General features: G+C 58.3%; 1 protein-coding gene across 1 annotated transcript; it reads right to left on the minus strand.

The window, feature by feature from the left end:
- Positions 1 to 635: 635 nt before the first annotated feature.
- Positions 636 to 25,544, minus strand: IL11RA (interleukin 11 receptor subunit alpha). The gene is made up of 13 exons (XM_082074871.1): positions 25,461 to 25,544; positions 6,844 to 6,943; positions 6,425 to 6,485; positions 6,149 to 6,315; positions 5,847 to 5,961; positions 4,996 to 5,028; positions 4,428 to 4,591; positions 4,124 to 4,287; positions 3,867 to 4,008; positions 3,351 to 3,446; positions 3,045 to 3,144; positions 2,317 to 2,396; positions 636 to 2,211 (listed from the first exon to the last, which is right to left on the minus strand). The coding sequence occupies exons 2-13, from the start codon at positions 6,941 to 6,943 to the stop codon at positions 2,195 to 2,197; spliced, it is 1,239 nt and encodes a 412-aa protein (XP_081930997.1). The 5' UTR covers positions 25,461 to 25,544; the 3' UTR covers positions 636 to 2,194.
- Positions 25,545 to 25,850: the final 306 nt, after the last annotated feature.

Here is a 25,850-nt window from a genome sequence, read left to right on the forward strand (position 1 = left end):
TGGTCCAGAGGAGAGCACTGCTCCTCCATGCCCAGTGCCAGGGCATCGTCCCCCTGGACAGGATGCACTGAGCATCTTTAGTCCCCCAAGCACTGGGCTTGCTGCTTCCTTGGGGTCACATCCTGCCTATAGGCTGTTGGGGAGGGGGCTCAGACACGGGGCATCCGAGCAGGCAGACATGGTGTGGGCAGGCAGGAATTCACAGCAGAGTGCAAATTCTCACTTGCTCGTTGTACCTCCAGGTGCCGAATAGGTGGTAGGTCCCATCTCTAAAGCTGCCATCAGAGAGGAAAGGGGCCAGCCTCCAGGGCCAAGGGCAGTGGGATGCAGTGATGAGGACCAGATGTGCATCCCCTGCCCTCAATCCGCTCTGGTCACCAGAAATGGGTGTCCCCACTGACTGCCCAGCCCAGCCTAAGAAAATGGACAAAGCAAACATGGGGACAGTGCAGCTCTGGGTCCCCTCTGCCCAGCCTTTCTCATCTACACACCTGAGCTTGTCTGCATGGAGCAGATACACACTGCCTTGTGGATGTGCAAGGCTCCGGTGGTCTCTGCTCCCCCTGGCCACCAGCAATCTCCTGTTTGGAGCATGCCTGGACTTTCTGGAGTTTATGAGCAGGCAGGATACAGGGGACGGAGCTGCTGGCTCACACACTCGCCCATTTTCTGGCTGTTGTGCTCCTGAGTCTTGAGCAGGCGTCAGCCTTTAAAACAGCATCAAGTGCTGGGAAACAGCCTGAGCTCAGTTTGCAAACGCTGGAGCTGCAGTTATGGGATGGACGTTACATGTATTCAACAGCATCCTATGGACAGCCGCAGCCCTGATCCCCTCCATAGTGGTGGGGGAGCGGGATCTGGTGGTGACAAACGTGGTTTTCCAAGCAGAAAGAGCTGCACATGGCACGCTGGGGACTGAGGGGAGACAAGGGTGACCATATCAGAAAGGGTGCTGGCTGAGTTGGATGCTGGAGACCAGAGTCCAGCAGTTGATGGCAGCACTACACAGCTGGAGCTGGCAAGTTCTGGGATGCACCCGGGAATGCGTCTGTTTGGTCCAGAAGCCCAGGCAGGATCTGTCTCCTTATGCCCACCCTGCCCGTGTCCCCTCCAACCCAGTCCTCACCAGGACCCCACTCCAGGATCCCTCTGCACCCCAGGTTCAAGGGCAGCCCTGAGGCCCAGCCAGGAGTGACACATCTCCCCGTCAGGGCAGCCGCAGGGACCCACTCCTTGCTGGCTCTGCTCCCTGTGCTCCCTGCACTGCCACTGCCTAAATTTCCACCCAGCCCATCTGGATCTCGCTGGGCTGCTGGCGTTGAGCCCTGGGGTCGAGAGGTGCCAACACACGGAAGCCATTAGAAGGCCATTAGAGGGGCCTGGTGGAGGCAGGGGGAGGGGGCCACATGCTGAGCAAGGGGAGCTGTGCAGAGGGTCCAATCCCTCCTGCTGGGCTAGCAAGGGCAGGGGACTTGTCCCAGGAAGCTGCCTGCATCCTCTTCTGGCACATGGCAAGGGCTGGCCTGGGAAAGGGTCTCTCTCAGCCCCTCCAGGTGCCTGGGGAAGGGGCTGACCTATTTGGGGACCAGTTCTGCTGCCTGTGCACCTCCTGCAAGGACCGTCCCCAAGCTGGTATCAAACCTGCTGCCACTCACTTCTCCCCTGGCCCAGCACCATCTGCAAGGGGTATTGCTTGGGCAGTGCCATCGCTATCCCCTTTATTGGCATCACTGCTTCGTCCAGCCACAGTATGGGGGATGGGGACAGAGGGATGGGGGAGAGGGACAGAGGGTTGGGGGGAGGTGCCTTCTACCTGCTGGTGGCTGGTGGGGGGTGATCGGCAGGGCTCAGCATCCCCTGGTAGCCTGCATGGGTGGTCCCCCTCAACACTAGGCAGTGAAGTATGGCTGGCTCAGCATTTTATCCCCATGTGTTCAGCAGCGCCCGGCGGTGGGGCTGGCCCTCCGCCTTGAGTCCGAGGTGCCTCCAGCCAGCTCCTGGTAGGCACAGGCAGCCCAAAGCTCCTGGGAGCAAAGCCTCTCTCCTTAGCGTCCATCCTGCACCCCCAGGTGCTTTGGCAATGTCCACAGCTGTGGGGTGACCCAGGAAGTGTGGGGTCCTTGGGGACCAGCAGTGGCATCAAGTCCCAGGCGTGGGCGAGTGGGTGCAGGGAGCGGGATTTGGCCAAGGCTCTCTACAGGATCTGGGCCTCTGCCAAGAGAGAGGGCAGGGGGTCAGGGGGATCGCTGACCTGCCCCTTACACTACACTCCCTCCCCTGCATCCTTCCCATTACTCCCCCTGCACCCCGACTCACTCGGCAGTGCCTTCAAGTGGGTGGCAGTAACCAAGAAGTTGGGTTTTGTCTTGTCCTTGCCGTGTTTCCTCACCCGGAGCCTGGGGACAGAGTAGAGGTGGCTGAGGACCTCAAGCAGCATCCCTGTGCACCAGGATTGCCCACAACCCCAGTAATCCCGCTCTGCATCCCCATCCAGCTGTGCCCAGCTGTGCCATGCCACTCCAGCAGGTCAGCTCCAGAGCTACAACAGGAGCTGGTCACAAGACAGAGCGTGGCTGGGATGGAGACAAACCAACAGCAGAGCCACAGCATGGCAGGGATCGCTCAATTGTGGCAGGATGAGAGGGGACCCAGCGACAGGATCAGCAGGCAGCTCTTGGGGACAGGACTGCCAGGGGGCAAAGGCATCTGGAGGGGTCTCTGTGCTGACTCTGGGGCGTGAGACTCCCCAGTGAGGCAGGAGGCTTTGGGGGGATGTTACTGACAGCAGCATCTTTTTGGGATACAGATAAAGATCCCATGGATGTGGGCTCATCAGAATGACTCCAGCAAGCTGGGCAGTGCTGCAGCTGGTGGGGTGTGCTGGCAAGACGCATTGACGTGGCAAGGAACCAAGAGGAGCATAAAGCACCTTATGGGGCTGGCATCAAGTCTGTTTGGGCAGGGAACCCAGAACAGGGCTCGAGGGACATGGGGCACCCTGTGCTGAGGGTTTGGGGACAGTAACCTCTCAAAACCCAACCTACCATATGAGGATGGTGATGACAAGAACAGCAGCCAGGACAAAGAAGGCGAAGATCCCAAGGGACACCAGGACAGCCGTCTTCTCCAGGGGGTCACTGCGGTCTGGGACAGAGAGACTGTCAAGGGATACCACAACCCCTGGCACCTGGGGGACTCTATTGCAAGCTCCCGGGGTATCCCAGCACCCCACATACGTGTGGGCACAGGGCAAGAGACCCTTCCCATTACTCTCAGCCACAGGTGTGCACAGGCAGGCAGCTGCCTGTGTGCAGTCCCCAGTCCTGTCCACCACCCCCAGCTCTACTCACTGATGGGCTCAGGGTTGGGAGCCTGGGAGGGCTCCTCAGCCAGGCTCTCCAGGTTGGGATCTGTAGTGGTTTCTTCACTCGTCGCAGTGGCTGGGTCTGGAAGGACAGAGTGGGTGGGAATCACTCACCCCGCATCATGGCCAGCACCCCAGGGACGCACAGGGAGGAGCAAAGAAGGGTGCCTCTGTGCCCCAAAGGTCTTGTCAGCCCAAGGGTGTCCGGGGTGCTACTGGTGCTACAGGAGACCTGAGGCTGTAGGGAGAAACCCCAAATGGCAGCAGCAGGGCTGCAGCCTGCCATGGGGCTGGGAGATGCTTAGCACAGTTTTTGTATGGTGCATGAGACCAGCTTTTTGGGTCAACTTTAAGGGACTCCAGGAACTGGGGCTTGCCCTGGGTGATATCTGGGGAAATGGGTGCCAAGCTAGAGCAGGGCAGCCCAGTGCTATAGGGGCTTTTGGGAGGGGTGGCACAACCTGGCAGGGATGCTGAATGCTTCAGCCTGTCCCACTCGCACCTGTGACTGGCGTTGCCCGTGCCTCGGCACTCCACTCACTCCAGTTCCCCGCATCCAGGAAATCCTTGGCACTGACTTGGACCACGTGTTCCAGCCCAGCAAAGGCATCTGTGATCACCTCGGAGAGGTTCACTGTCTCCACCTGTGCCAGGCAGAGAGGAAATATTGGGCAGAAGGGTGCACCCCTCGCTGCCACCCCCGGCCTCATACCCACCCTGCTCCCACACTGGCTTTGCTCTCCCTCGCCCATCACTTACCACGGACCAGGAGCGGTGGATGACGGGCCGGTACTGCAGTCGAAACCTCAGCTGGAAGTGGGGCTCCTTGGGCCAGGATGACGGGTACTTCCAGCTCACATGGAGCCGCCGTGGGGCCAAGGGGATGGGCTCCACCACCAACCCCTCTGGAGGGTCTGGCTTAACTGTGTGGGAGATGACAGGGAGCCCTTGTCACACCAGACTGCCATGCAGAGGGGAGCTGGGCTCCCCATTGCCACCCAGGGCTGGATGCCCAGGTGATATACAGACATGGGGACAAACAGACTGATGGAGAGGGACTCACTGATGGCCTGCATGGTGACATCGAGGAGGCGGAAGCTGGATCCCAGCGGGTTAACCTCAGTGATGTTCAGGCGGTAGGAGCTCCAGAACTCCGACCCATGGACGGTGCAGGTGCCGGGGTGGGACGGATCCTGCAGGCATGGTCCCACATGCCCATTCTTGTTCCTGCAGACGAGGAGAAGGGGTAGTGACACGTCCCCATCATGCATAGTGTCCCAGTGCTGCCAAGGAGGTGCCATGTGGGGAGACCCTCATACCAAGAGCCCAGTGGAAGAGGCAGCTCCACTTTATGGCTCAGACAGGGTCCAGGCACCTGGTCTCACCCCTCCAGGGCCTGGCACATCCCTCTCAGAGGGACTGAAGTGACCTAAATCTCAGTCCCACAGTTTCTCCTGGGAAGATCCCTCCTTGGGGCAAACCCTTCTCCCATAGCCCCAGTCTTGGGGAGCTGGTTCCACCATGGAGACACTCAGCCCTTATCTCAGGGACCCTGCTGAGGACAGTGGCAGAGCCTTTGGGACAGGGGTCAGCCCCCAGGGAGCAGGACCAGGGTGGGCACTCAGTCCTACCTCCGCCTCTCTTCGCCTGTCAGTGATTTCTTCCTGCCACAGAGAGAGACACAAAAGCAGATAGTGAGGATGAGGGGACAGCATGAAGACATCCCCATCATGACCCAGAGGAAGGACAGGGGCCTCCACACCACAGAGCAGCCTCTCACTCCCACATTGACATACAGGGGTGACATGGCACAAGGGATGGAGCTAACGCCACGCCCAGCCCCGCTGGTGAGCAGCCTGGCAGAACAGGAGTCCCAGGGGAACGAGATAGTGGTGTGCTGCCCTGCAGGACCACCCTTGCCCACCTGATGTTGATCATGCAGCAGCAAAGGCACAGGGACGCTGATAAAAGCCCTCACCCTATGGCCCCCAAAGCCCCTGGCTTCCCACAGCCCCCTCCTTGCTGAGCCCTGCTCAGCCCCCTGCTCCTGCAGCTTTTAGCAGGGCTGTGCTTTATGAGCTCCGGCTGACTTCAAAAGCAGCCCGCTAATTTGGCCTGCTGGGATAATTAGAAGCAGTGACACTGCCGGGGCTTCTTTCACTCTGAAGCATTCCGAAGCACTCGGCAGCTTGCAGATGACCTGCTTCTCTTTTCTAGCCCCTCCGGTGCTGGCAGAGCTGTTGGCAGGGAGGGAGCCTGCGTGTGCCAGCTCCCCAGTCTGCTGGGGGCCCACCCTTGGAGCAAGACATGCTCTGTGCTCTGCTTATCCCAAAACATGACATACTCTGAGGTGCAGCATGGTCCTTGGGTCAGAAGGAGAACCATGGGTTCAACGGTTGGCAGGATTTGGTGGTTATCCTTGGCTGGGACCCTTGGCTCGCCCCATAAATCCCCCAACCCCTGCACTGTAGGGATACATCACCTGTAGGTGGTGATGTATCTGGTGGGGAGGAAGGTCTCCACACTGGAGGTCCATGAGCAGGAGAAATTCTCATAGTCGGATGCTCTGCAGGACACAAAGGGGACTCCCGGCAGGTCTGGGGTTGGGGGGGAAAGTGACAGTGAGCAAGACGTCCTCCATCCTGCAGCCCAGCCAGCATGCAGGCACCCCTGGGTCACCACAAGTCCTCCTTTGGCAAGCCTCTGCCAGGGGTGTGGGTACTGCTGGCCCATTCCTATGGGGCCACACACCCCCCATACCCAGCCCATGAACATGCTACTCACACCCCAGCCACAGGGACACAGCATGCAGGAGGTCACCATCCTCGCTGTGGCAGCTGTAGGTCCCCGCAGAGGCCAAGCCAGCGTGCGGCAGCACCAGGGCTCCGTGATGGATGGCCGAGCCCTCCGGCAATGCCTCAGCTCCTGCCCGTCTCCATTGCACCAGCGAGCTGTGGAGGAGAGATCGGGCAAGTGGCATTAGAGGATGGGGACTGCGGGGTTACCACCTGCAAACCATCCCATTGGATAAATCTCCCAGCGCGTACGGAAAAGACCTACCCGGAGTGGGCACCGGCACACAACAGCGTCACGTCTGTCCCCACCTGTCCATACTGCACACCTAGAGGGACACACACACCCTCAGAAGGGTCTTAGCACCCTGTGCCACCCCATGTCAAGGCTGTGGGTCATGGTGGGCAGCCTGGGGCTGTATCCCAGCCCTGGGATGAGGGGTGCTGGCTGTGGGGTCTTGCCTCACACAGCTGCCACCATGCGGGACTGGGAAGGACTGGTCCCAGTTGGGGCTGGGCAAGGGGTAGCTGCAGTGGGGTCCTGGACAGAGGACACCCATCGCCACAGGGTTGCATTTTGTGTACACCCTGATTCTGGTAGGTCTGTGCCTGCCAGAGGGGAATGGAGTGCCCTCAGGGTCCCCATGGGATGTGGGGGCTGCGTGGGGGGCCTGGAGGGTGGCTTACCTTCCTCTTCCCAGCCCTCGGGGATGGCGAGGGAGGCTGACGCCAGGGCTGCTGCGAGGAAGACCATCACCCTGCCCAGGCCTGGGATGGGACTGCGCATCTGGAGGAGGCAGAGTGGGGAGGGAGAGGGTGTTATCCCCTGCAATGGGGCATCGGGCAAGGCCCACAGCCCAGAGCATCCTTGCAGGACCACAGACCCTGCATCTCCCCCTCCTCTCATTGCGTCCTGCTCAGGACAGCATGGGGACCATACCGCTGTGACACCATCCAGGACAGCAGGCAGGGTCTTTTCCACTGTCAGAGCCGTTGAGGAGTCCCCATGCCTGGAGGGGGGATGCAAAGGGCAAACATTGACCAGGACCTTGTGGCTGCATGGGGTGGCAAGACAAAGGGCTCTTTTACACTGTTGTCCTGTGCTGGGAGCCTGAGCTGGCTCTCAGCCCCAGGGTGGTCCAGAGACCTGAGCTGGTGCTGCTGGAGCAGGAAGGGACTAAGGAGAATTTCTGGCCTGTTTTTATGTGGCAGGAGACAGCAATTAGAACTGAATAGGCTCACACAGACAGGGCAGCATGCCTGTGAGAGATCAGACCTTACTAGAAGTTGGGCTGGATGGGGGTCCCACATCACTGCCCATCCTTGGCCTTGCTGCAGGGCTGGTATGTGCAGGTCTGTGCCCTTCTGGGATGCTTGAAGTATCTGGGTCCAGGAAGAATGGCCCTGAAATCCTTTCCTCCCACCCAGAGACCACCAGTGAGGGGGATGCTGAGGAAGGGGTGTGCACTCCGCTCTCCATGGGTCAACCCCAGACAAACACGTGGGTCTTCTCACCCCTGTCTGTGCCAGCCAGCATCTCCCTGTCCATCCCAGCCAGCATCGCTCTGTCCATTCCAGCCAGCATTCCTTTGTCTGTGCCAGCCAGCATCCCCTAAGGCATTCATTCCAGCCTGCATTGTTCTGCACATATCAGCCAGTGTCACCCTGTTTGTCCCAGCCACCCTTACCCTGTCCATCCCAACCAGCATCACCCTGTCCATCCCAGCCGGCACCACTGTCTTTCCCAGCCAGCACTGCTCTGTCTGTACCAGCCAGCACTGCCCTAGGGCATCCATCCCAGCCAGCATGACCCTGTCCATCCCAGTGAGCATCACCCCATCTGCCCGGGCCAGCATCACCCCAGGGCAGCCGTCCTGGACAGCATCATGTCATCCATACCAGCAGCGTCACACTGTCCCTATGAGCCAGCCATATCCGCCCCCAGCGGGCACAGACAGCTGAATCATTTCTCCCTAGAAGACCCTCCCTGCCCACCTCCCACAAAAAAGGAAGGCCTGTTTATTTACACCCATATTACTGTGCTCTGCTCCCAGACGCAGGCAGGCAAGGGTTGAGGGCATAGTAGAAAGTGAGGTCCCTGCCAGCCCCAAGTGCAGGATGCAGCTTCTGGGTATAAATCTGCATCCCCCTGAGTCACCCAGGTTCAACAGTCAAGGGGCTCCAGGGAGGGATGCCCCAGCCCTGCAAATGCACCCCAGAGCAGCTGCCGGTTCCTCTCCCATGGGCAGAAGCCCATGGCTGCAAACCAAATCACATGGTGAAGGAAATTAGAGCTACGAGGCGATGTGCTGCAACCCAACAAGTGCAGGGAGGAAGGTGTGTGGCACCCCGCATCAGCTCTGTCCTGAACACGCCAGGCAGCCTCAAACACAATCTCCAAACATAAGTGATTCATTGAGACTGTCATAAGCTTTTCCTACCAAACCACTCGTAGAAATGTTCCCAAGAAACATCAGTTAAAAGGTCTCTGCCAAAGCTATGCTGGTAACTAACTGGGAACATTTGGCCTGAAAGTAAAATATTTTGGTGATGGAAAAAAAAAAAGAGACTTAAAATACACTTAAAAGCAGCAACCAAAAATAACTCCAAACATCACGTGGGCTAGAGTTAATGGGATGGGCGCGGGTCAGAGAGAAGGGAGAGTGTGTTAGTGTGGAGAGAGATAAATAGTTTTAAAATAAAATCATTTATTCTCCTGACCACCCTGAGTTTCCATGCAAGCGCTGCGGAGGGTGAAGGCAGAGCTGCTGCGTCCATTGCCCACCATGCCCCTGTGTGGCAGGAGGACGCGCTCTGGGCGCTGGCTCACTGCTGACACGAGTTTGACAGGCCTCAGGGCTGCTGAGTGCTTCAAGACCAAAGATGAAAAACAAAAAACGACCCTAGAGCCGTGATGTTGAAACGCATCTTCCCCTGGGTGGACAAGGGAAAAGGTGTGGGAACGGCATGACTTGCATCCAGACACTGCTAACATCCCCGGGGAAGGGTGCAAGCTCTGCCCAGCCAACCTGGCTGCAGGTGGTATTGCCAACAGACCAGAAGCACCCCAGGCCTCTATGTGGTGGCAGAGGGCATCTCCGCAGACCCTGTCCCCAACCGCACTCCAAATACTGATCTCCATGATCTCCCCATCACCCACTCTGAGAGCCACCCTACATCGTCCCCTCCAGTACCTCTGTCCCAGGGCCCCTTCAGAGCTCCCCATCCTCACCCCAGCACCCCATAAGCTCCCCTGCCTCAGACAGGCTCTTTTGGGCAGCTGCAGTGCAGTGACACAGCACCGAACTCCCTCCTACCCCACAGATGCACACACTGGCTCAGTAAATGACCCGGCTGAGCATTGCCAAAACCTAGCCACAGCCCAGCATCACCACAGAGAGCAGAAACAGGGTAAGCCTTTCCTCGCCTGCCCGAAGGCCACAAACAAAAGGGGAAGGAGCCGCAGAGCGGGGAAAGACCCAGAGCTTCCCCCAGCCCACGGGTGTGTCGGTGTGGCGGGGGGCCAAAACAGCCTGCCCAGAAAGGATCCTCGAACTTTCTGCAACCAAACTCCCTCACTGATGGGAAAACAGGCGTGCAAATGACACACACACAGGTGGTTTGCCAGACCACCTTCCTTAGCAGCTCTTCACCCCCACGATGGGCATACAGAAGGAGAAGGCATCCCTCTGTGCTTGCACTGGCAGTGACACGTCTGCAAGACAGGGAGTCCCAGTGCAGTGACGCTGGAGCTGAGCCGGGACAGAGGGAACAATCGGAGCTTTTCTTCCTCCCTGCATGTTAATCCAGACCCGAGAGGCGTCTGCTGCCCGCCCGGGGCTGGGTGACCTGTCACGGCCGGGGCAGAGGGACCCAGCCTGGGGCTGTGGCTTGTCCCTGTAGGGAGGGCAGCGGTGACAGATGCTGCTCCCTCAGCACAGGACGCTCTTGTCACCATCATGGCCAGTGTGACCAGGCCATGCATGGCACCAGGGGCTGTGAAACAGAAACACAATGTGCCACTTTCCATCCTGCACTGACCCTGCTGTCCCGCTGGACAACATTTCAGCTCATCCAAAAATTTTGGGAGCCGTGGGGAGAAATCGTGCTGTGGGCCCCTTTGTCCATCCAAACTGAAATACTGCATGTTAAAACATCCCCCAAAATCTCAGTCATGTGCACTGGCACCGACACCCACATGGGGTGTGACAGTCCCCCCGTCGTGGCCTGGAAAAGCCTGGCGCAGATTCCCGGGGGAGGCCAACTTTCCATTGTGTTCGGCACTTTGAAAGACAGTTTGTTTTGGGTATTTTTTTGCTTTGCTTCATTTGAAGTCACTCTTCAAAGAGAATGAGCCGCATGCAGAGCTGGGGGTGGCGGTGGTACAGACAAAAACAGACGATGCTGAGTCACAGGGGTGAGGATGGCAGTGGGGAGACAGGGCATGCTCCCCACCGAGCAGAGAAAACTGAGGGGTCTCCTAACCTCTCCCCAGGGTAGTCCAGAGCAGCATTGCTGCAATAGAGATGCAGCAAATCACCCAGAGAATGCTCTGCCTGCTGCCTTCTTGGCCCTGCCAGAGACACCCACCTGCAAAAAGCTGCTTTGCAATAGGCGATGCCTGACTCCATCCAGCTCTAACACCCTGGAGATGGCATCACGTTGTTCTCCTGCCCCTCAGCTGGGGGGAGCATCCCTGGTCCTGCACCCAAGACTCTCCTCTGTGCTGGCGCCCACTATGGGAAACCTGTGGCCAAGGGTGGCAGCGTTTTGAAGCAGCAGGAATTTCCCCCTCTTTGCCGTCCTGTAGGCTTGGGAGTACAGCACCTGCTAAACCCCCCTCCCCCTGGCAGCCCCACAGAAGCGCCTGTGCCCTGCCCAAGAAGCTGTGGCATGGTCTGAGACCATCCATGTGGCTGCTGATCTGCCCACCAACCCAGCAGCACCACTGGTGACCTCCATCATCATTGCATTAACATGCAACTTCAGAGCAGGGGGAAGCCTCAACCCCACTGCTGGGACAGTCCCTTGCAAACAGCCATCCCTGTCCCCTAAATGCTGCTGGTACCCTCCCAGCTGCTGTGTGCCCAAAGAAAGTCCAGCGATGGGTGCCAGCAGGGAGGGAACCATGTCCTCCACCACCTCCAGGGCCACTGGGGCCACGCACAGCCCACAGGACCACCCACAGTGCCTGGGGGCAACTCCTCGCCCACCCTGGGGTACTGCCAGGGTGATGCTCCCCAAAGCCAAGCGGAGAACCCCCACTTGCTGTTCCCAGGCCTTCTGCTGCCTTGGGGACCACAAAAAGAGCTGTTTCCTCTGCAACCCTTCAGTGGGGTGCTGAGCACCCATGGGCCCCCATGCCTGCTGGCAGTGGGGGCACCATGCCAGGCTGGGCTGAGCCAGCGCACTGGAATCGCCCCAGTTAAACCAGTAAAATCAGTTGCAGCCTTTCCCAGCGCATTCCAGTAAGCCCTGCGTGCAACCTGAACACAGGGTTAAACTCAGTACAGTCCCAGTGTGGGGCCTAACTCAGGGCAGCCCAAACAAGGGGTTACACCCCACCTGGCCCAGAAACAGGCTTAAATCCCACTCAATCCAGGAGTGGGATTAAATGCCATTTAGCCCAGGTGTGGGATTAAATCCAGCACAGTCCAAACGTGGGGTTAAATCCAGTACAGTCTAGCAGTGGGGTTAAATTCAGCTCAGCAAAAACGTAGTGTTAGACCCAGCAGAGCTCAAATATGGGATTATGCAGTCCAAGTGTTGGGTTAAATTCAGCACAGCTCAGGAGTGGCATTAACCCCAGCTCAGCCCAAACCTGGGGCTACACAGTCCCAATGCGGGGCTTAACCCAATGCAGACCAGAAGTGGGGTTAATCCCAGTTCAGCCCAAGTGTGGAGTTAAACTCCAGCTCAGCCAAAACAGAGAGTTATCCCCAACACAATCCAAACATGACGTTAAACCCAGGACAGCCCAGCCATCGGGCAGCACAGTCAAAATGTGGGGCTAAACTCAATGCAGCCCAGAAGTGGGGTTAATACCAGTCCACTCCAAAGATGGGGTTAAATCCCAGCTTGGCCCAAACACAGGTTTAACCCCAATGCCACCCAGGGCACCAGTTCATCTGCACAGCCGGGTACAATGCACATCTCCATTTAACCCTGACCAACCCCTGCTTGACATCCCCTGATGATGCCCAGCCGACCACAGCCCCACTGGTGTCCCAAGCCAAGCCCAAAACACCCCCCCACATCCTGAGGGTCACCTCTCTCCTCTGCGGGGCTGGTGGCCACTAGCTGGACCTGGTGCTGGGGGCCCAGGGAGCCGCCACACACCTTGGCATGGTGGTAGCTTCATGGAGGTCAGGCTTTTCTCTTAGACCAGCCAGGAAACTCCCATCTCAACGCCCTGATTTCCACCCTCCTCTGCTCCTTCCCATGGGAAGGAGAAGTCTCTGGCTCCTGGTTGTAACCAGAGGCATTGGCAAGGGTCAAAACAGCAAGGGCCCCGTTAGCAGCCAGCAGTCCCGATGCCGTGCCAGCTGGCAGCATTGCATTTGGAGGGGGGAAGAGAAGAGGTCCCCCCCTCCCTGTCCCCATCCCCACGGTCCCCCCTGAAGCCACGCACCAGAGAAATTCCTAAAAATAATCTCCCAGCTGTAAAGAAACTCAGTGCCGGGGGTCTTCTTTATGGCCTGAAAATTAATTTTAGGATAGAGATTGTGGGGGTCTGTGTCCCCAGTGTCCTCAGCACAGGGTCATGGGACAGGCACCGTGCTGGATCTAGGGACACGGGTGTGACACGCCGGCTGTGAGCTGGGCCACCCTGTGATTAGAACAGGGTGGGAAAGGCTCTTCCTGTCCCGGGAACATTTTAGGATTTGGGATATTTTTCTGCTCCTGGGCTCAGCCCAGCCTGGAAGAGGTTTCAGTGAACCTGTGGTTGCCAGCATGATGGATACCAGCTGGGTACCAGCCTGTGCCTCAGCATTTCAACCCCCCCAGAAAAAACTGCCCCCATAAGCTGGCCCTGGAGCTGACAAAAGAGCATATGCACTCATATATGTAGGGGACGAACATATGTGTATGCACAGATGTGTATGCCCCATGCAAGCCCAGCTCCTCCTGATATTCCTGAGAAACTGCAGGCTGGTGCTGGGAACCCTGAGCAGGAGAGGGGACCCACAGCATCTCCCTACCTGGCGCTCCCCCCATTGCTCCCCGTGCTCCAAAGCTGGCCTGTGCCTGGGAGCCATCAGGCTCAGCTCCATCCCCGAGGCACGAAGGTGCCCGGGTCAGCCAAAACACTGCAGGGCGGCAGAGCCAAAATAAACAGCTCACCTTACACAAATGCTCCCCCAGCTCGCCATGTGCTGTTGCTCCTTTTGCAAAACAAAAATCCATTTTGGGCTGGAGAGGGATTTCAGATGTCATTAAGGGCCACAGAGGTGGACAAATAAAGCCACTATCAAAGGGTGGCTTGTTAACCCTTTGTACCCCACCAGCAATGTCCCCATGTGGGGTGAGGATGGCAGTTGCAGACACCTGGCAATGTGTGATGTGGGGATGCCGCTGCCAGACTCTGACACCTGATGGGATAACCGTGGCTTGTCTTCTCTAAGTCTGGAGGCAACTTTGCCTGCTTTGCTAAGGGAAGGCAGCCCGGGGGATGCAGGAGGGTGCAAGGCACATGGCAGGGAGGAGGCTGGGGAAATACTTAGCTGCAGCAGCATCCATGCCCCCTGCCTCATGCCAGATTAATCAGATGGCAGCCCCCAAGCCAAAAGGAGAGGTAGAGAAGTGGCAAGAAGTGGGGAAAAGCTGGGGCAGAAGCCCACTGCCAAGGCTGGGGGCTGCAGCTCAGGGCCAGGGGATGGAGGGTCTGCCCTACCTGAGTTGAGAAGGTTGGAAAAACATCTACCCACTCGCTTTCTGCTGGGGAAAAAAAACCCAAAACCAACAAAAAAACCCAACAAACAACTAAATTTCTTGAAAGATTAAGTGCAATCGTATCCGAGCTGGGGGGCAAAGCAGAGCAACACGGTGAATGTGGTGACACATCTCCTTCCATGATGCTGGAGAGTCGCCCCAGCCCCGCTTGGGCCAGCTCTGTTTACAGGCTCCTATTGTCTCTTTTTTTTTTCCTTTTGTTTTGTTTGGGTGTTGTTCACCCCCCAGTGTTACAGTTCAGAGTAAACAAAAGCAAACAGCCTCTCACTCCAAACATTTCAGCCATCCCAAACTTTCTCTGGAGGGGGGCTGCCTGTGGAATTTTCCTCATCCAAAAGAATTTCGAAATGTTCCCATTGCAGCCTGCTCTGACTGGAGGCCAAGGCAGCTCCAAAATCCTTTGTGAAACGCTTGAGCTGTCCTCTGCACAGCCCTGGCTACAGCCAGAGGCACCAAGGACCAGTAGCAGCCGCACCCCAAAATCCCCCCATGCATAGGGAAATCCTCCAGCCGAAGGGGGACAGAGGCACATCCGAGCCTGCACAACCCCCCGAGCCCAGCCCACAGATCCTGGTGAGGCCGGATCCTGCTTTTTGTATTTTAAGCTGTCGCCTAGCATTGTTATTGCCCTGAGATGGCAATGCTGGTGCAAAGGGCTTGGGGGCTGCACCCCAAAGCACCTAGTATTTCCCTTTGTAGGCATCTCTGCTCCACCAGCCAGGGGATAAAGGGCGAAGGGGCTGCTGGAGCTCCTGAGAGGAGCGTTCAGCAGCACCCCAGGCACCGGGAGGGCAGTTTGCAGCAGTGATGCCTGCCCAGTGCCGTCTGCTCTCTGCTGGGGCAGATGGAGCTGCATGCACCCCTGGGGATGGAGCGGAGAACACAGTGGAGGAGCAAATGTCCTCCAGGATGAGCTGTGGTGATGATGCCCCCCAAGGGGGCTGCTCCTCCCTGGCACACATAACACAGTCAGGGTGTGCACCCCCGTCCCCTAGGAGATGGGACTCCGAGCAGAGACCCCCAAGAGCTCCCTTGGCTCCAGCCAGGCACAGACGTGGTGTGGGACCCACCAGACCCCAGCATGGGGCTCCTGGTGCTGCTCAGGCTACCAGCAATGGGGACTATATGGTGGCCCCTGAAACAATGAGAGGGAGAAAAACACAGCTACAAAGCCCCACAAGAAATCCAGCAGTCATGGAAAGAAGTACCCAAAGCTCAGCCCAGTGTGGATTTGGCTGTCAGTGCAACCCATTGTGGTGGTCTGGCATGCTGATGTCCCCTGCTTGCTTTCCCGAACGGTCCCTGGAAGGGTGTCCCCGGGTAGGTGGTCCCACAGCCCAACACACATACCCAGACAGGCTGGGAAGACCCCACGCCCTCCCTCCCCAAGCACAAGCAGATTTTGGGGGCTACAACCCCTTGATGCACCCATGCTGTCTCCCCAGCAGAGCAAAACCACTCTGGTACCCACTGTGTCCCCCTCCCACAGCATCCTGCCCCGGTGGGTGCAGAGCCCAGTGTCACCACAGCAGCACCGGGGGGAAAGTAGATACCTCAGCTCCACGCCAGACGGGAGTGTCGCCGTGGGACGGGGCTCTGCCGGGCGCCCCGCTGCCTCTGCACCATCTCCCTGCACCGCCTCGCTGGGCTCTCCTGCTGCACGGAGGCTGCTCTGTGGCTCGGTGTGGGAGCGCTCCTACGCCGCCCCCCCCAGCAGCCCCCTCCCCTATAAAGGGGCCAGGCAGCGGCTGTGCGGGGAGCAGAGCTCCCGACACAGCAGATGGGGTCTGTAAGGCGAGGTTCCCCCAGGTGTGTTTGCCTTGGCTGGGGCTCAAGCCTGTCCAATTAGAGCTATAGAAAACATATATTAAAAAAAAAAAAAAAAAGAAGAAAAAAAACAACGAGGGGGGAAAATAATCCTCTCCCCTGCACTGGGCCCAGGGTTTGGCCGGGGTTTCTCAGCAGGCCAAGCGCAGGCGATACAGGCTCTGCTGGCAGCAGCCCGGGGAGGGAGGGGTGTTTGTGGATATTAAAATGCAGTCGTAAAGGAGAATAAAAGGGCAGCCTTGTTTCAGAACGAGTGTCCGAGGCTTTCCCCTCTCCCGGCATGCTCAGCACCTGGCCAGCAGTACCAGGAGCTTCCCCTTCCCGCAGCCCCCCGGCCACCCCCGGCTCGCCCAAGGACCAGGGTGCTGTTGGCGAGACCCCCAACCCTGACAGGGTGAAGCCCAGCACCCTCGGGTGGGAGCAGATTTAGGAGCGCGCCCCCCCGCCCCGACTCTGCAGCCAGCTGCACCAGGTTAAAATTACAGCTGGCGCTTTTGAAAAGCCACCCCTGCACATCCCTTCCTCCACACCCCTGCAGCTCCCTGCCTTCCCCTGCCCGCTGCCCTCCCTGTGTGCAGGCAAGGCTGCCTGGCCCCAGCTGCCTGGCAGCAGCCACATGGCAGCACTGCTGGTATTTCACTGCCTGGCCTCTCCCTGCCTCCCTGCCGGAGGCAGAACAAGCCGGATGGTGTTTTGGCCAAGGTTTAAAATTAGCCCCAGGCATCCAACACCCTCAGCACCCACGCAGAGCAAGGGGTCATGGCAGGGTCTCATGTGGCTCCCTGGCACCTCAGACTCTCTCTCCATCCCCAGGGACCCACAAACCTCTGCAGAAGCCCTTTCCTTGGGACATCTCCCCACATCCATCCCTGCAACAGGATGCTGCCTCCCCTCAGCATCTCCTCTGCCTTCCTGCTGCTGTGCCTAACTCTGAAAAGTCATGGCCAGGACATCGGGAAACAGCTGCGGGCGTCAGCCCGGCAAAGGCGGTCCCATCCCGGCCACTACTGCTCGGCCAGAGATGGTCAGTGCACATCTGTTTTCACTGCTGCCCTCTGTCCCCTCCCCAGGGCACTGAGGAGGGGGACAGTGAGCTGTGAGCCCAGAAACCTCCCCCCATCCCTCTCTACATTCCTCTGCCTTTTCCCTGGCAGCATCCCAAAACCGCGGGTCCCCCCAGCTTGTGGGGACCCCGGGCACACCCTGTCCCCAGCCACGGCCCAAATGACTAACACCCCAGCGAGCAAGCTGGGTGCCGCTGCGGCGAGCAGGACCCGTCCCTTGGCCACGCTCCCTCCCCGCGGCGGTGAAATCACGTCTGGAGAAAGCACAGGGAGGGAGACACCGCGTCCCCCCTGTTGCTGCTTCCCAGCGAGGATGCTTGGTCCCTGCCCACTGGCCGTCTGTCCCTGCTTTGCAAACCCGACATCCCAACAGAGGGATGCTCTGGGCGTGCAGCCTGCGACCAAGCCACACATCCCACCTCCTCTTCCTTGCTCCAGACCCCATAGCAACATCCCAGCTGCAGAAACGTCTGCAGGACGCAGAAACACGGTGGCAAGCCCCAGGTGCTCATAAAAGCCCTGCTGGGGAGCGGGCATGAACATCTAACCTCCCTTTAACCTCTCACGGCAGTGCAACCCTGTCAGAGCCTGGAGGGGCAGAACTGGGGGTGGAGAGGGGACTGCTGACACCCCCCACGGTAGGAGCAAACTGGCCATATTTCATGGGAGGAGATGGCAGCTTCTGCGGGCAGGAAACACCCCTGGGCAGCACCAGAGGGGATGGTGAGGGACAGGCCACCGCTGCTCGCCTCCGGGCTGGCACACGGCACGCGCCGGCTGCGACGGGGGTGACTAATGCGGCTCTTTAAACGCCTCCGCCGGCACGGGAGCGTGGCTCCGGGTTAGGGTTTAATTATCTGCCTTCCTCCGCAGCCCGTGCTCTCCTCTTGCTGAACCGCTGCGGGGACCCCGGGGACAGCATCCATCCCCCCGCCCTGGCCGGGGCTGCTGGCACCGAGCGAGCGAGGCCACAGCGGGGAGCTGGCCGGGAGCACGCAGAGGCTGCAGCTGGGGGCTATAAAAAGCACGGCTGCGGTATGCAGCGAGGCACTGAGAAGGGAATAAAATAAAATCAGGTGGTGGATGAGTTGGGCGCTCACTTCTGCACCAGGGCTGGCCCCAATACTGCGCCCCATCATCTCTTCTCCCACCCCTGCCCAGCCGACGGCCCAGTGAGGCTGGGGCAGGGCGGAGAGCTGAGATTTGGCAAAGGATGGAGGACACAGCAGTGGGACAGTGGGCGACGGAGGGAGTCAAGGCTTGGGGAACAATCGTTGGCTCTGGCATGTGGACTCCTGCCTGAGATGGAGGCATCGTAGCCACCTCTTGCCCAGCCCAGAGACGCCGGATCTGGGCACCCAGCCTCCTGGCAGGTCTCACCGGAGGATTAACCGTGCCCTGATTTACAGCCAGAGGTGCCTTTGATGGGAGGGGGCTGGCACAATGACAGTGGGAGCGGGTGCCCCAACATTGCCCCACGCCCCAGTCCTGCTGGGGACCTCACCCAGAGGGCACAGTAACTGCACAAAGTTGGGGACAGACAGGACTCCCCTTGGGCCAGCAGGAGATCCCACTCAGGGACATGCTTGTGTTTGCACAAGCCTGAGCGGTAGAAGGTCAGATTAATTTTAAACCTGAATAAACAAGGAGAGAAGGCAATGCCAGAGCTCGCCCTTCCCAGCAGGGATGCCCGGCAGCAGGGCACAGCAATCACGGCACGGCTGTGCCCAGCCTGGGTACCAGCGGGGCTCAGTCGCTCCAGGAGACCCGGGACAGACTCAAATCCCACCCCTGGGGGCCTCCCCTTTCCACAAGGAGCTCCTGCTGAGTCAATGCTGGCAGTGAGGAGAGCGGTTCCTGCTCGCCTTCGCAAAACCACGCCGGGCTCAATAGGGGAGCACCCGCCCTGGGACCCCCGTCCCACCAGGGACAGCACGGGGGCTTGCCTGTCCCCTGGCTACATATCGCATAGAGCAGTCTTGGGAAACAACCAGGAGGAACAAAAAAAAAAAGCAAACTTGTTTGTAGGTCAAGAGGAAAATGGAAAAAGAAAAAAAAAAAAAAAGAAAAAAGAAGTTTGTGTTTTTCGTGCCAAGAGGAAAATGAAAACCAAAACATTTTGTTCTAAATGATAGGCCTTGTTTAGTTTTCAGTGGTTTTACTTTTTTAAAATGGTTTGAGTTAAATCGAGCTAAATTTGCCTTCCAAACATTACCTTGGGGTGGGTAATAAAATAAAATTAAAAAAAAAAAAAAATCAAAACATCTCATTTGGAAAACGTCAGAGTGAAATGCAAGCAGTGTCCAGCCCTGGGAGAGCCGCAGCCGGGCGCTAAACTCAGTCTCAGCTCACAGCTTGCGACAGCCCACCCAAAGCAGCCTTTTTTTCCAGAAAATAAAGCAGCTGCTGTGCCGATGGACAGCTGGGAGGGCTCGTGCCCTGGTGCCTGGCTCCCATCAGGGATGTCCCCTCTGCCCGTGCTGGTCCCTGGGACCTGCTGAGGCACAGACAGACCCCGCTGCAGCCAGCAGCCATGTGCATGAGCCAAATTCGAGCAGAGCCGCTCTCCAGAACTTCTCTTTAAATGTCTTTTCTATTAGGTCAGCATTCCTGCATCGCCCGGGGAAGGTGGTTACGGCCGGCAGCCCGGCACACAGGCTCCTTGGTGCTGGCTGCTGGCTCTCCGTCAGCAAGTAGCCTGCCCACGCTATTACTTTACTGAGAAAAATGGATTGTTTCACCAAAAATGAGGTGCAGGAACCTCTCACGCAGCGGCAAGGCGAGACGGTAATTGGAAATTCATAGAGCTGGCCACAAATGCTGCCTCCGGCCCCACTCCACCCTCCGCTGGTTGCGGCAAGGGATGGTGGAGAGGTACTCGCTGCCATCCCTGAAATGCTGCTGCCGGTCGAGATGCAGCTGCCACATCACTGGCAGTGCTGCTGAGGTCCACTGCACACCCCAGGAGGGTTAAACGCTCCCCTCGGCAGACAGAGAAAATAAGTGAATAAAAGCCTTCAAGGGCCTTTCCAGGCATTGGAGAAAGAAAATCCTCCATGCACAGCTGGACCTGCTCACCATTAACTACCCTGCTGGGGACACGTCTCATGGGGATATAATCTGGGGACACAATCTGGGGACACAGCAGGACACACTGCCTCAGCACCCATCTCACTCCTGCAGCCGCACCCTAGGGCTGAAAACCGAGATGACCTTCCCCACGGACTTTGCTCCCCTTACATCCTTCACTCGTCCCAAGCACAGCACGAGCACCACTGCTGCTCCACCTGAGCCCAGGCATCTCAGCATCCTCCTCCTGGACCACTCCAAGTCCAAACTTCAGCGCCTCGGTGGATATGTGGAGCCCACCAAGGCATCTCCAAGGCAAGCTGTCCAGCTGTTGGAGCTGCCAGAGAGCCCGGCACGTATCTGCAGCCTCCGTTTGGGAAGGAGGAATGGGGATCTGCAGCAGACTGAGAGCTCTGTCAACAGGATGCTCCCAGAGATTGGTCCCTCTGGAGATCACACCAACTGCTCCCTGTGTGGTCACAGGCACCTGGGGGGGCTGCATCCTGCTCCCCGTGTGCACCCCTGGTGCTGTGGGGAGAAGGAACCTGGTAGCTCGGGAGCCGAAGGCAACAAACTGGTTTTTGGGTGCTGGGGTACAAGGACCCCAGGCACAGCCCCAGCTGGGGAAGGGGAACGCAGCCAGGTGCAGGATCAGGGACTCGAGGGGCAAAGCAATGCTTCCCTGCATGCAGCTGTGCTCCAGCCATAAAGCTGCAATACTCAAAGCTGGGATGGGGTGGACCAGCCTCAGAGGAGCTACACAACAGCTCCCTGGGAGCCTCGCAGAAAATATCAAAAGCAGCCCAAGCACTGAGGAACCCCCTGGGGTTGCGTGTTGGCCCTTGCAAGACAAGTATGGAGCAACAGCTGGTTGGGTCCACCAGCTCCTCCTAAGCCTTGAGGCCTCAGGCAAGACTCATGGAAAGAAAAGGAAAGGCTCCTGCAGACTTTGCCAGGGGCTGGGGGCTGGCCCTGGCCCTGCAAGAAAGTCTGGGGAGATGCCAGCTGGCCCGGGCACCCTGCGTGACAGCAGCTTTTGCAAAGCCAAGCCAGGCCACCACGGCCGAGCCATCCCCAGGGACCTTTGCAGGGCCATTGCAGCACAGCTGTTGGGAGCTCTGTCGCAACACCAGCACGGTGCCCAGCCAGCCTGTGATGGAGACCCTGCATGAGGACACTTTTTGATTTCTTCCTAGCTACTTTTGCAGGAAGGTGATGGCTGAATCACGCCTTTCACAGTGTTACTGAATTCAAGAGGCACTGATGCCCATGCCAGCTTTCATCAAAGAGGGGCTGGTGACATCCCCGGCTCCAGCTGCAGCTATCGGTCTGGCCAGGACAAAGCATGCAGAGTTTTCAGTCCCAAAGGAAGGGGCTGGTGAAAGCACAGGAAGGTGAAGGAAACAGCTGGACGGGAATTGCCGTGCCAGCCTGCGGGGACGTGCTGCAGGGGTGCCACGCCACCCCCATCGCCTCTCACGTGCTCCTTTGCAGGGACATCCACACCCCTCAGGGCTGCCCACAGGATGGCAGACTGCAGCCCCGAGCCCTGTTCAGAGGTCCCCAAGGTGGGATGGGATTTGGTGGCAGTCCCTTTTTGCTGAAGTCAGGAGACCCTCCCCAAGATGCCATAGCTTCTCCCATCCCCTCTTCCCCTCAGTGCATCTCTAGCACTGGCTTTTCGACAAGGCTTCAGGATCTCTTGTTTTCAATTTAGGAGGTGGGGTAAACCAGAAGATGCCCAAATGACCTTCTTTCCACCATCAGGATTTGATTAGATGAAGGAGCCTAAACTTTTCCACCTCTCCCTATAAGGCAATCTCTGTGGGTCCATAACCATTTTTATTAGGCTGTTTCTATTTTGGCTGTCTCCTCTCCTCTGGAGAGGAGGGGACCAGAGCTGAGCAGCCTTTGGTGAGCCCCGGCTTGATTTCCAAAAAGCTTTCAGCATCCTCCCCTCTCCTGATCAATGCACAGCCCTGCTTGCATGCCCCTGGCTGTTGCTGCCCGCACAGGCCAGTTCTACATCTGCCCATGCCAGGTCTGACCTGAGGTCCCTCCAGCCCATGTTCATCATCTCCAGAAACATCTTCAGGAAAGGTGTACAAGCCAGGCACCAGCGCAAGTGACCTTCCCCTGACCAGACAGCCCTAGCAAACCCTTCCAAAATCCCTTGTGAGTTTTTTCAGCAAGAACCCATCCTTGCTGGAGCAAACCCAAGCTCCACTGTGGTCAGATGTGACCACAGTGCACAGTTCTGATAGGACAGAGGTGAATCAAGTCTTGATATACTTCTGGTTCCTCTTCTCCTGGACCTTCCCCAACCCAAACACAGGAGGAGAGGTTTGGAAGTTCCTTTTTTTTCTATGTGCCAGTCTCACAACACTGGAGAGAAGGAGGAATCACACCTTTTAGCCCAGACCTTCCCCTCTACTGGAGAGCCTGGTACCTGCTTCTAGAGCTGCAGGTGCTGTGACCGTCCAAAAGAGCCTGAAGCTCACCCCATCCCACTCCCGTGTCGAGGTGATTCAGAGACCTGGGAAGCAGCCAGACTTGAGAGATAATTCCTGTTAACACGCTAATCCCCGACACTGCAAACCTGCTTCTAATTTCCAGAGGAATTTTCCTTTTTCCATGGAAATGGTCCATGGGAATCTGGCTGTTGGAGAAGACGAGTCAACCACAACTGCAAGGCATATGCACCATTCACCACCTTTACAGCCTGGATGGAAGCAGAAAACCATCATGAGGAGATGCAGAGATATCTGCTGGTAGGAACTTGGGTCACAAGGTCACTACATCCCCGGCTGGAGAGATGTGATTTTCACACATGCGATGCTGTTGTAACCACAGGAACACTTAGAAAAACCAAAAACTCTCTAAACATCCCAGCAAGTCTCCCCAGACATCCCAGGGCTAATTCTTGATGCTGGCCTTGTGACAGCATCCCAAATGCCATCGAGGCCCTGGTGCTTTGCCTGTAGGGAAGAGCTCCCATCCCATCCAAGCTCTGTCCTTGGTTACACCTTCAGCAGGGGCAGAGCCATCCTCTCCCACACCTTGACAAGAAGAGGGGAAACAAGCTGAGAGAGGTGCTGAAATTTTCAGAAGGGAGAAAAGCAAAGCCACAAGCTGGTACCTGCCCCCACCTGAGGGAAGCATCTCACAAGGGGTTTTCCTCCAGGGCCAAATCTGCAAAAGAAGAGGAGGCAAGACTCCTTTGGCTTGCTTAACCTAATGAGGAAGTTATAAATACAGCAGGGTAAACACTGGAGAGGGAGAAGAGGTCTTGAACTAAAGCAACAATGTTGGCACGGACTCACGGGGGAATAAACTCTCCAGGAACGCATTTGGCAGGAAATCGGAGGGAGGTTGAGCCCTGCATGAGCAGGAAGAGTCTGGAGTTGCCTTTGAACAAGAGCAGAGCGGAAAGAGAGGGTCTGAAGTGAGTGCTCAGCTAGTTCATGGTAGGTGAGAGTGCTGTGCACCATCACCACCTGTGGGGGTTTTCCCACTCTGGATGGTCCAGACGAGCCGGGGGTGAAGGGCAGCGAAGGCAGGGTACCTGCAGGCTAGAGGATACAGCTGTGAGCTGCACAGCTGCCCACCCAGCATGACAGCTTCTGATATACCCAAAAGGGATAATGCAAAGGGGAACCACCACTGCTATCACGATGAAGATGGCGGGGAGACTCACCACACTGTGAGTCATTCATTCATCCTTCACAAACACAGCCTGCACTCGGCCAAGCATCCTCCTCCCCCACTGCCGGGACAGCTCTCTGGGATGGGGAAAAAGTGGCTTATCAGATATAATCAAGTCAAGTTTTCCCCTCCCTGCAAGGTTCCCAAAAGACCAAAGCTCATACAGTAGGAGGCAGGGCAAAACCAGAGCTGCTTTTCTCTCAGACTCCTGAAGGCAGCCTCTGTCTTCAGTTTCATCCCCCAGGTTTTGGCCCAGGGACCGCTTTCCCCCTATCCTGTCACACCTCACATACCCCATCAACCCACCACTGGTGACATGCAGCTCTGCCCACAACCTCTATCCCCCAGCTCCACGTCACTTCAGCTGCCAATGTCAGTTCACAGGTCTCTGGAGAGGAGACATGGCCCCTTTCACTGCCCTAGAAAAGTGCCAGGTCGGTGGAGCAGAGGGTGTGTGGGTGCTAGGGGCACCTTGTGGGCATGTTCTGTCCCCATCACTGCCCCAGGAGCCCTGTCAGCTCAGCCTCCATCGCTCACAGCTCCCCACGAGACTCCTCTGCACCAGGCTGAGACGCCGTGGGCTCCGTGCAGCCCCATGCGTAACCACGCCGTGACCTGCTCTCCTATAAACAGAAGCAGAATGCAAACACCCCACCTCCTCCTGCAAACGCAGCGGCCAGACGTGGCTGCAGCCTGCAAGGAGCTGGCACCTCCTGGCACCCGAGGCATTCCGCCAGCCCTGGGCGGCTCAGCACCGGCTACACCACCAACGCCAGTCAATCCAACACTGTTTTGGGCACAGCAACATGTCCGGGAGTTGATGCAGCTCTGAGTTTCTCCCCATGGAGACCCAGTACAAGGCAAATGAGATTCTCAAGGCACCACCTGGCCCTGTCACAGCAGAGTCTGGGTTTGCTGAAAGTGATGTCCAAGCCAAGCTCAGCCCCATGGCCCCCTTAGGTGCCCAGAGCCAGAGTTGGGAAGGGACTCAGGGGGTGACATGGCCAGAGAGTGTGACTTGGCCATCCTGTGAGGGTGGCAGTGGGCATAGCCTGGATTTGGGTGCCCACAGGGGCTGGCACAGGACAGAGAAGTCGTGATTGAGATGGCGTCCCAGGGCAAGGAGGGACAAGGCAGGCAAAAAGCCCTGCCAGTGCCCGCACATGGGAAGGCATCTCTTTCCGCGCCTCTCATAATTGGGAGCAGCTTTTCCCTCCTTGGACCCCCCAGGAGAAGGGGGGCCCTGCCAGGGGTGCATTTTGCCTGGTGCTGTTGCAGTCTTTCTCCAGAAAACTCACTGCGGAGACACAGTGGGCTCAATTTTCGGGTGGAAGGCTGGGGAAGGGGCTCAAAGTTCCCACCTCGGGGACTCAGTTTATCCCCCGAGCATCTCTGGGCAAGGCGGAGACGCGCCGGGTGGAGGAGAGGGAGCAGCAGTGGGTATCCCCGGCAGGAGGGGGCAAGCGGGAGGCCAAGTCTCTGCCAGCTACTTTGCGAGGACACGTGTACCTCCCCCCCCCCCCCCCCCCCAAATTTCACAGTATGAGCGGCAAAGAGCCGGGGATGCCGCCTGCCTGCGCAGCGCCGGCAGCCTGCCCGCAGCCGTGCGCCCCTCACCGCGGCGTCGGGGCGGCGGTGAGCCTTTTCCCTCGGTGCCGGCGGGACGGGACAGGGAGGGTTTCCTACCTTCCTGCGTGGCACCGCGTTTATGTGTCCATGGCGCTCGGCGGAGCGGGGCCGGGAGCGGGAGCGGGGCCGGCGGGGCGCCCGCGCCGGGCTGGCTGGGGCCGGTAGCGCGGGCGGTGCGAAGCCGCCGGGGCCGCCGCCGCCGCTCCATTGGAGCAGGGCGCTGCCAATCTGCCGCCGCCGCTCCGGGACGCTTCCTGTCTGCGAGCCGCCCCCCGCACCCGGGGCGGCCCCTCGCCCGCTCCCCGCAGCTCCCCGCAGCCCCCCTCGGGGTGCGCGGTCCCCTCCGGGGTGCAGGGGCCACCCTGGCGGGTCTGGCCGTCCCGCTGCCCCGGGGCGCTGGGCTCGGAATCGCTCCCCACGGGGTGCACTGGTACACGGTTCTCCCAG

Source organism: Streptopelia decaocto (assembly GCF_964273445.1).
Source record: "Streptopelia decaocto genome assembly, chromosome: Z".
In the NCBI taxonomy this organism is placed as follows: domain Eukaryota; kingdom Metazoa; phylum Chordata; class Aves; order Columbiformes; family Columbidae; genus Streptopelia; species Streptopelia decaocto.

Bases quoted from the DNA above. Each gene is read 5' to 3' on its own strand.
- IL11RA (XM_082074871.1), bottom strand. From the start codon at position 6,943: ATGCGCAGTCCCATCCCAGGCCTGGGCAGGGTGATGGTCTTCCTCGCA. The intron at 4,592-4,995 runs GTAGGACTGAGT...CCTCGTCTGCAG, and splicing joins ACAGGCGAAGAGAGGCGGAG to GAACAAGAATGGGCATGTGG. The intron at 2,397-3,044 runs GTAGGTTGGGTT...CTCTGTCCCCAG, and splicing joins GTCATCACCATCCTCATATG to GCTCCGGGTGAGGAAACACG.